General features: G+C 43.7%; 1 protein-coding gene across 4 annotated transcripts in view; it reads left to right on the top strand.

Annotated features, from left to right (window-relative positions):
• The window catches only part of LOC308412814 (zinc finger protein 521-like), an 88117-nt gene that overhangs the window by 73726 nt on the left and 3851 nt on the right, over positions 1-10540 (top strand). For all 4 annotated transcript variants that reach the window (XM_080907409.1, XM_080907410.1, XM_080907408.1 and 1 more), the window contains exon 7: positions 3094-3209. In XM_080907409.1, the coding sequence (XP_080763535.1) occupies positions 3094-3209 (116 nt within the window). The remainder of the gene's footprint in view (positions 1-3093; positions 3210-10540) is intronic.

The raw sequence follows: 10540 nt of genomic DNA, 5'->3' as shown, positions 1-10540 counted from the left end.
CTGCCTGCACCCTTAGGAGCAGTAGCGAGGGCTGGTGTGGAAATTGTGATTGGGAATATGTGCTTAAGACAAACAAAACAGAAGAAAGTGTGCCTGATGAAAGTCCTGTGTATGTGTGTGCGCGCGTGTGTGTCTGTACGTGTGTGTATACGTATACACTTTTCTTTTACTTATGTCACAGCGTGAAGTAGAAACTTAAAAAACTAGAGGAGGCGCTGCTTTAGAATCCACACGAGTCTGACAACTACAGTAGTTTAATTAGTTTTTTTTGTGTTTAGTTGCTGCGCATGTTTGCGCTGGTGCTTGATGTTAGAATTATGACATCTTACCACCAAAAACAAATAAAACACACGGGCTTAGCCTTTTCCCGAAATTTCGCAGTTATCGGCTCCATATCAACTCGCGCGGCCGACTTATTTGTGTTGCCTCGAAACTCTCGTATCGGCCTCTGCATTGTGAACCCTTGGATTAAGCAGGAACCAGTACGTGTAAGCTAGATGAATAAATAAAGGAAAAAGGAAAAAGAGGGGGGGAAGGATAAACTTATTTTTCCTCTCTGCACAAACAGCTCAGTATTGGTGCAGTGCAGCCTGCAGAGAGCACCACCCTGCCAAAATAAAGATGAGCTGGGGCCTGTAGTAAAGGAGACGTCTGCCATGGGCGGCCCCTGAGATCTAATCAGAGGGCTTAATATCCCCCACAGCGAGGAGACCTTGGCCCCTCAGCCCCCTCAGCCCTGACACCCCTGACGCCCAACCCGGCTCAGCGCTCTGTTCAGCTCTGCTCCGACTCCACAGCCAACAAACTCCACAAAGTTCTCTCTTTCCCTCTCTCGCTCCCTCCCTCTCTCGCTCCCTCCCTCTCTCTCTCCCTCGCTCATACTCAGCAGGGAGAGACACAATGGGCAGCCACTGATCCTGTTTGGATGTGGTTTTGGATTATTTCTTCCTTGTTTTTCTATGTCCTCATTTTAACCCTCTAGAAAGACATGCCTGTGTTCCTCCTCTAAATGGGCAATGCAATGGCATATTTTATATCTGACTCATGCTGCCAAATGCCAATGCAATGTCCCCCCATTGCCCATTTCAGCTTATCCCTTTATTACACGTTGCATGCTAATTTGAAAAACAACGACGAAGACAAAGGACTCTAAATTTGAACCCTGCTGTTAATTAAATGTTTACCACAGTAAATATTAGTGATTGCTGATTCTTGCAATCATCTTTAGTAAACATAAATACAGCCCGAGCCTTTAAAAATGTCAAAAACAAACATATATAAATTAGCAGAAAAGTATTTATTGGACTTACACTGGCATTAAAACATTTCAGGCCCCCGGTGCTTTAAATCAACTGTCACTTCCCACTTGTGTGTAAGTGACTGCCAAGCTATAAATTGATAAATGCGCTGCTGATTAAATGTAACTCTTACTGGAAGTGGACCAGAGATGCATGTAAATAGCAAGAAACAGCTAACTTGACATCTCAGTTGTGTTTGGCCCTATTGTACAGTATTTGAAGGCCCCCCAAGTCTCAAATCCATTTTTATTTTTGCTGTATTGACTTTTTCCTCCTCTAGCCAAAGACATAATGAAGGCTTCCTGCAGCTGCTGTGACCTGTTTCTGTACAGTATATGCAGACAAAACACAGCTAAAGAAATAGGCTATTGTTTATCAGCACATTATTTTTCCTTTCCAAGCTGTGTATTCCCCACAAAGAAAATTGTCATCGTTTTTGGAGCATAAAAGAGGCACAAATGTGCATGATAGCCGAGGCCTTAACCTTGAGCGGTAATATTTTGTAACCCGACTGTAAAAGCAGCCGTGTAGCCGCAGTTATGTTTATCCTCATATCGCCGCAGCCATTAGTTTCAGAAATGGACCATGGAGTTGTTTGTCAATTAGAGGAGGTTTGTTCATTTCTGGTTTAACATGCTGCCGTGTTCCAGAGACAGCTGTCACCCAGGCATTAGCAGTCGTAAGGCATCGCAGCACTGCGTCTGCTTTGGATCTAAACTTTTATTTCCCAGGTCAGGCGTGTGGCATTCGATGCGTCTCAAGTCTATATGACTCAGTAATTAATAACCCAGCTCTCACGTGAGCTCAAACTGGGACACGCTGAAGTTGCGGAGCCTCGCCAAGGGGGTTGCAGCAACCTCCCCAAAGCAATCGCCAGCAGACACTTCACCTTTTGTGGCTTTGCTCCCCCACCCCTCTTTCTCCTTGTGGCTCTCAGTGCATGCATTAGAAGAAAAGTTATTTCGAGCTGTAAGAAATTCAAATGAAGCCCCCACATGCTAACTTTTCCAGAGCATCCAGACCTTTGAGATTAGGCAGCCATCCTTAAAGCACAAGGGTCTGGGATAACAAACGGCATGTTTGAAGTGCTCCTTAGAGAATCCAGACACACACACACGTGCCAGACACATACACTCAAGACGCACACAGTTGCGTCCCCCTTGGCGTCTCAGCGTGGACTGTGGCTTAATTAAAGCACAAATGTACGGTATATGTTTTAAGTACCAGCAAGTTGTGTGTTTCCATGATGGTGAATGTAGTCTGCATGAATAAATAGCGCAACACCATGAATATTTATATTGTCAATATAATTAGCGATGTAGACTAATGGAGGCCATGTTTTGCACTTGAAGCCATGCCAATTTTTGCGGTTGTTTATTTTCCGGCTTGTTGTCCCCACAGTAGCGCTAAATAAAGACCGTTGTTATTCTCAAAACATTATGCATCCGCTAGCTGTGGTGCCATGCGTATGACCACTGCAGTTTTACTTTTAACACCTAAATTGTTCTCTGTTGTTTTTGGGGGGCTCATAGCGCATGCATTTGTTTGTGATTAACTTATTTTTCTTGCCATTTGACATAGTCTGCTTTTGATTTTTATTCGGGCTAAAGCACTCAGGACGTTGCCTTGATGGAAGCGACATCTTTCTTTAATTTAGCCCCATCAATAAGAAGAAGAAGCAGAAAAAAAACAAGTCTTAATCTTGCAGCGTGTAAGCTAATGTATGCTAATATTTATCAATTTCTTCTCTACCCTTTGACACCCCCCCCCCCTACCTTCTCATGTATGTGAGCAGTGTTTGTCCAGGCCAATAAGCTCCAGCAGCACATCTTCTCTGCCCACGGACAGGAGGATAAGATCTATGACTGCTCACAGTGCCCGCAGAAGTTCTTCTTCCAGACAGAGTTACAGGTGAGCCTTGGGCCGGGGGGAGCTGAAGGGGCCTCTAGCAGAAACTGTGACTGCTAATCACACATGACAGCTTAACAAACACTAAACACCGCTCACAGCACTCTGGTTATCCCCCTCCATCCCGGCTGGGATGAGAGACTCAGAAGGAATTATTTCAGTCCGTTTCCAAAACTCATTTGTGATGTGCAGATATGATTTGATTTGCTTATTAGACCAGCAGAGCACTAAAATATCTGGAATTAGAGGATTAGTGGAATGTTCGTTTTTGAAGAGGTAATTACATACGGTGCAGAGGCAAAAACACAGTTGAGTCAATATGCCTGCATCTCCCCTTCTAATCACAGAGGAGGCCTCGTGGCTAAATATGAGCTTTGTCCTCTGGGAGACCGTATCTGCCCTTCAACAAAGTTAGTAGTTGGACTTATGAACTCGCAATGTTAGAGAGATAATCCATTTTCTAGCAATCTTTTTCCATGGTCCTTGGAGAACCTGAAAAAATGAAACAAACCTTATTATATTATTTCACTGTGGAGGTGCTTTCAAGCAGCTCTGTTTTGTTTGGGGGATTCTTTATCATACACATGGCACACTTCTCATATCCACATTTTTTCTCTTACCTTTTTGAAACGAAATCATTAAAATATGAGCGGTCTTAAAAGAACACCGTGTTCAGCGTAATCACTTAAAGTATTTTAATTCACCTTAAAGTGCTAAGAGAAGCCAGTAGCCCCTGACCATATCCTCTATGTGCATCTATTTGAAACTTGGATTAGCTGCGCCATGTATTAGCCGGGTAGCTGGTGGAAATATCCAGGGCTCGGCTGGCAATTGATCGGCAATGATTTTCATATTGAGATTCAGGTTGTAAACGCAGAGGTGTGCGTCTGCCAGGAGGAAGGTGAATGCGATCATTATCTGCTGGTCATTTGAGCATACAAACATGAATAAAACAAGGCCTGATCTACTGACATGCAACTCCACTGCAGAGAAGATTATTTAACAAGGCTCGCACTCCACCAAACTGCCAATGTGGAAGCCTTTCATTCACTTCAAGCTCTGCTATTTATCACATTTTCATCTCTCATTGGTACAAATGTTCTCTATATAGCGAGGGTTGTAGCAGGTACCTGTAAACAATCTCAAATAACCTGGGGATGTTTTCCTACTTTTTTTTTTTTTTTTTTTTTTGTCTGACATTTTTTGGAATGAAGTGATCTCCACCTCCCGGAGGTGATGTTTCATGCATGATTATATTGTTTTACTCTGTGTGAAGAGACAAGAGCAGAACATGAAAGACCTATGGCACTCTCTTGTGAAACAGAGGGTTATGAAAGGAGAGCAGGAACGAGCTTGGGGGATAAGACAATCATTATGCTCAACATGTGCCATGCTCTCAAGGCAGTCCCATGTCTCTGCATGCTCACAGTCTCAAACATATACGGAGCACATATAGATACAAATATGTGCACTGCTTTCTTATGCAAAAACAGCGACTTTTTTTGTATACATGCCACGGCCAGCTCGTATCTTCAAGCTATTTTTTCACATTTTTATATTAGCATGCTAAAAATTGATTCAGTAAATGTTGGAATTGCTGCATCGCCCAGTTAAAACCTTACAAAGAGTGCAGGTTGGAGGCTTGTTTTTTAGTTGCTGTTTGTTTGCGGTTGCCATTTCCCATGCATCACACTTCAAAATGTCTCACTGACACAGGGCAGTCGTTTGTCAGTCTGTCAGAAGTGGAGCTGTCTTCCAGCAGCGAGAGCTCTCTCTCTTCGCCGGGTCTTGAGTTTGGAGTTTCTCCCTATTTCTCCCTGACACTCTGGCCCACTCACCGGCTGCCTGGGCTCCTCATCTCTCACAGTAGTCGGAGGGGTCAAAGGGCCGGTGCAAGCTGGGAGAAGGAGCGGCGAGAGGGAGAGCTGCCACGGCAGGTAAAGGGAAGCAGGAAAGATATTTTATTAATTTGCTGCTGAGATCCTGAAACAGACCAAAGGCTGTGACAGGTATCCAGCGCACCACTCCACATCATCCCCCCACCACCTCCCCCTGTGAACTCTACCCTGCAAGGGGCTAGCCAATTTTCGCCAGCCTGTCGAGATGGATGATGGGAGAGCATCCGTCTAATCAGCCCTCCTAGGACCCCCCGCCCAGCCACCCCCCTCAGACCGGCCAGATTGACTGACTCCTGGGCCTGTGTGCCCCAGAATCCATATTCCAATGGAGAATAATCTCTCTTTCTCTTCTTCACCTTCCCTCCATTTCTCAATTTCTCTCACAAAAATAAGCTGTGAGACGCATAGACCATCCTTCCCTTCGAAGATCTCCGGAGGACTCCCCTCTACCATCACAAACTCACACAGCCTGCACCCTGCGCATCCCTTTCCCTCAAATATGGAGCAGTCTAGATATTTCATGAAGTGCTGATAGGGAGGGCAAGGAGGCTGGCTGTGCTCTGCTCTCTCCGACCCTCAACTTCTGCCCACCCCTTGAGCAACAAACAGACATAGCTTCAATTCAGAATACACTCCCACCAAAATAAAATCCACTGTCTTCCCGTTGCTAGCGTCCCCGTTTGAGACAAAAAAAAATGTCCCTGGGTTCTAATAAAGGCCATATTGCAATGTGAAACTTGATAATGAACTTCCTTTCCCCTTCATGTTGCCGTCGGATACAGTAGCTTTTCACATTGCAGAAAGAACAGAGCCACTGACAATGCTGCTAGGCTGGATTAATTAGCCAGATTCATTAACTGATGGATGCGCAGTATTAGCCACAGCTTAAATCTGACATTTCTCCGAGTGCAGTTCGTTTGTGAAGAAACGGACAAGTTCAGCTCTCGTACCACAGTATACTGGAGGGCTGCAATCATAGGATTCTCTCCCAATGATCTCAATTTCTCCATAGACAAGACAATGAGGCTGAAGTTACACAACAGTCAAGATGACATTTTCTGCGTGAGACTCCCTTGTTCCTTTTAAGCTGGGGTTGTCTCTGCTCCTTCCATCCTCCAGTTTCATTATCATTCCTTGGAAGTGACATGAGATTTTAAGTCATGTGTTAAGTCGCGCCGTGATCGACGGAGGAGTGGAAGGACTGAGATGCTGCATGACTTCTCCCTCTCTCCTCAGACGCCCGCAGGACACATACCTTAATTGGAGTGTCTTTTAAAAGGATTCCTTCAAAGACAATTCAAAGCTCCCTGGCCTTAATGAGTGCTGAAAGTGACAAGAGCACATCTGCATCATGTTCTACTTCCCCACACAAATGAGATTCTCCTCTCCCCGTGTGATACCCATTATTGCCAAGCTGTGTCCAATTCTGCTGTTTTAATTAAGCATATTTATAGGCTTTGCGGTCACCAGGTCATTGTAAACAGCTATGTATGTCATAACATGTGTCCAGGATAGAAAATAGGGAGAAAAAGGGGACTGATGGACACCGAGTGAGAAGAAGGGGGTAGCTGTATTAGATGGAAATAATTGTTGCCAAAGAAATCAGCGCAGTGTATGCTTTGCGCATTACAATGCAGCAAATGTCTGGAGTTGATTCTCTGAGTGATGGATCTTTAAAAAAAAAAAGCAAAAACAATATTTTTGGGTTTTATTTCCCTCCTTCCTTTTCATGAAGCATTCTTCAGTCTGAAGCACAGAGACCCAATTCCCCAGAAGTTATTCTTTCTTTCTTTTTTTTGCCTCATGAATTTTAAAATATGCCCCGAAAAAATGCCCTAACTGCCCCGAGTCCCAAACGTGCGGCAAAAAAAAGAAGTAAAGCTTCATGTGTTTGTCCCTAAGTGGTGCTCAAACACCAAATTTTCTCTGAATATCTTGATCTGCCAAGTGTGACAGCTCTTCACGCTTTTGGAAGTTGCATATATATTTATATATATTTCCTTTCATATGACAACTTGTTTTCTTCTTCATCACCCCAGGTGCTCCGCATCCTGTCACCATTTCAAAAAAAGTTGCACTACAAAATAAAAGAACAAGGAATTAGGAAGAAAGTAACGGTGGCTTTTGTGAGGTGCCATCATTAATATTTTAGCGTATTTGTAATTACACTGTACACACACGGCTCTGCACTGTAAACGGGGACATAAACTCTCTTAGACGACTCGTGATGAATCACTGGTGTTCTAGTTTTGTAGGTGGATCAGAATTAGACAGCATGACAGACCTAATGATCCTAGGAGGATATTCTTTTTCTTGGTGCAAGAGTATGTTTGTGTGTATACATCTGCGTGCGTGCTGTATGTATTTGTCTTTGTCTCCATCTCTCCCAGGGTCTGATATGTGCAGGCAAACACAATGTCTGGAGGGAGACATGACAAAAACTCCCAGAAGCCTTTGAGCCACTCTTTTTTTTTTCCTTTTTCCTCTGTTGCACCACTGGGGAAAGTTAAATCCAAACAAAAGAGGAGACGCTTGGTGTACTGTGCTAGAATCCATCACCGGATCTCTCCCTCAAACATGTCTCCTTTACTTTTCTTAGTTGACTTTTTCCAGCAACTTTGATAAAATACCATTTCAAGCGCTTCCCAGGAAACTCACTACAGGTTTAATTTACTCTCCGTGGTGATCTGATTTTTCAAGTGTCTGTTATGCTGTTGATGTTAACAAAATGCAACAGAGGCCAAAATAAACAGCATTAGAACAATTATTCCCCCCTCGAATTTCATATTCGCACATCATAACAGCCAAGTAATTTGACTCTTCAGCTCTGGAAAAGCAGGCTGAATGGCACCAATTGTGGGTCAATTAAAAGTTTATTTTGCGATCCGCTCCTCTATTTTGGCGAGGAAAACAGGAGAGCGCAGCTCGACTGTCGCATTCGTGTGAAAGCGTGGAAGTGCAAGAGAAAATATAGTCCTCAAATAAATTGCTGCATTTGTGAAGTGGCATATCTACTGCAGCGGCGCTGGAGAGGTGGGGGGGTGCTCTGTAGTATCCCTAGTCAAAGTCTGTCCCTGACTGAAGTGGTTAAATGTGAAAGTAATTGTGTTTTGTTTCTGGGACTGACATGTGGAACCCCATGGACCCCATCTCCCTCCTAGTGACAGGCAGAGATCCTCCCCCCTCGCTCTGTCTAATTAGAGGATGTAGCCCAGGGCTCATGTCCCAGGAAGACCCATCCCCCTCCCAAGATGGCTCCCCTAAGAAAGCCCTTAATTGGGTTCTTTAGTCATAGTCTTCATTTTGGCTGGAAAGGCATCTGTGTGTTGCTATCACCTCAGAATACAGTTTGTATCGCTCTCTTGTGTTTTTTTTTTTCGTTCTCTCTTTTTCTGCCTCTTGCTGGCCCTCTTTCTATTGCTTTTCCTCTCTCCCCTCTCCCCGTCTCCCACTCTCTCCTCACTTAATGAGGCCCCATAATAACACAGCAGTTGTGCAGTTGTTTTGCTACCTCAGTCAAACAGCGGGATCACTGCATAGTGTGTTTCTAGTACCATTCACTTGTCTACTTAGACAGGGTAATGAGTATCATTTGGAGCTACAAAGCACCAGCTCGCAAAAAAGGGTGGTCAGTCATCTCCAGTTACACCTCAGAAGTATTTGGTTGGGGTAGTTAGACATCTAATCAAAGCTTTTTTTGAACATTATGGATTTATTATATATTTTTACAACTGTTCGGTGTGGAAATGACTCACGTGGAAGACGCTGAAATCCATTGCTGTTGTCAACTCCACCCTAGCGTTTTGCTGTTACTGTATGACTATGACTCCCCGAGCACCTCGCTTCAAACAAGGCAGTCTGTTACCAAGGAGACCAGGCCGGTTGTGGCATAACAGTGTTTGGGGTCAACCCTCCCTACGGCCTGATAAGTGATGACTGTGGAGAATGCCAACCGCTGTATTATTTATTTATTTGATTGTGTTCTTCATTGGCTAAACTAGCCAGTAGTAAGCCTGGCCTCAGGTCAAAGCAGGAAGGGATTACTCCCTCAGTGGACTGGTCAACAGCAGAGAATGCACAAAGGGAGGACTGAGTCAATACTGGGCCGAGTTCAGCACACCATTAAAGATCAAGAAGGAATGCAACGCTCCTGTCTATCCCCACAGTAGTTTTGAACAGCGAGAAAACATTTTACGTGGCAGCAAAGCATGAATTGCAACCGCAAAAAATCACCAGAGAAACAGAGCGGCCATTACTGATCGAAGGCCGCTGTACATCTTTCGGTCGTTACGCAAACATAAATGAGCCTAAATAACTAAGTGATTAAATTCCTTCAAGTCAGTCTACAATGTGGAGGCTGCAGAAACGAATGCAGGTTCTTTGTTTTAGTATCGTTCGGTGACATTCTCTCTTATGCCTTAATTAAATTCCTGAGTGATGACTACGGGTATGCGTAGGTCTCAGTGGTTTTGTGCGTCGTCCCCGTGCTCCAGATGCGGCTATGCAGACTTACTGCATGCCAGGCATGTGATGTAAAGGCAGAGGCTTTCATTCGGAGCTTCGGGAGGGCGGCGTTTATAGTTTTGATTAGCTTTTTAAATATTTCATCATAGATAAATAAAAAAAGGAACTTGGGCTGCAGGTGTTACATGGATGTGCTGAACTCTTGAAATAAACAGTTTCTTTAATCTGATCTTTAATCTCCACTGTAAGTAAGTTTGATTTATGGATTGCTGTCACACCAGCATCTCCAATCATGTAAAGAAATGTTCTAACTCCAAGACTCTAACTCTACTTTATTTCTTTTTGTTAGAGCTTCCTTTACTAAAAATCAAAAGTGAGTAACATTATCATACTGTTTTCTAGCTGCATTTCTTCCTACCTTTGTATGGATTACTAATATAGTAATTATGCTGCTAGTGTAAATGTGACTTTATCATAAACTTCTTACGATTGTAGCTTATAGCAGCAGTTAAGCCATTTAATTACAGGTCAGTTACATTTTCAACACTTGTTTTTTGAGGGTGGCATAATGCGACAGATTCTGGTCTATTCACTAGTCAACGCTGCACAATGTTTTATTTGTTTAAGAAGCCTTAAATAGGCCATAGCTTATAAAGTCATTATTGTTCGCTCAGCTCTCTAACCACTCAATAAAGCCCGGGTTTAATGTTACATGCCGGATAACACCAGGTAGAAGAGCAGATACAATGTACTTAACATGTGCTCAGCAGGTATTAACATTATGCTAATCAAACATTGTTAGCTTTGTGATTAAGCTTTACATCCTCTCTCTGTGATGTTGGGCAATCTGAAGATTGTCTTTAATACGGCAAGATCAGATGAAAGGGAGAACGTGTCTGCTAGTCCACTGGCCTTCCTCTGCAGAGCTGATGTAAGAGATGCACCTCTGTTGCCTCACTGGAGACCGGGTGC

The sequence above is a fragment of the Rhamphochromis sp. 'chilingali' genome, assembly GCF_963969265.1.
Source record: "Rhamphochromis sp. 'chilingali' genome assembly, chromosome: 16".
NCBI classification, from domain to species: domain Eukaryota; kingdom Metazoa; phylum Chordata; class Actinopteri; order Cichliformes; family Cichlidae; genus Rhamphochromis; species Rhamphochromis sp. 'chilingali'.
This window is presented reverse-complemented; position numbering and strand designations above follow the sequence as displayed.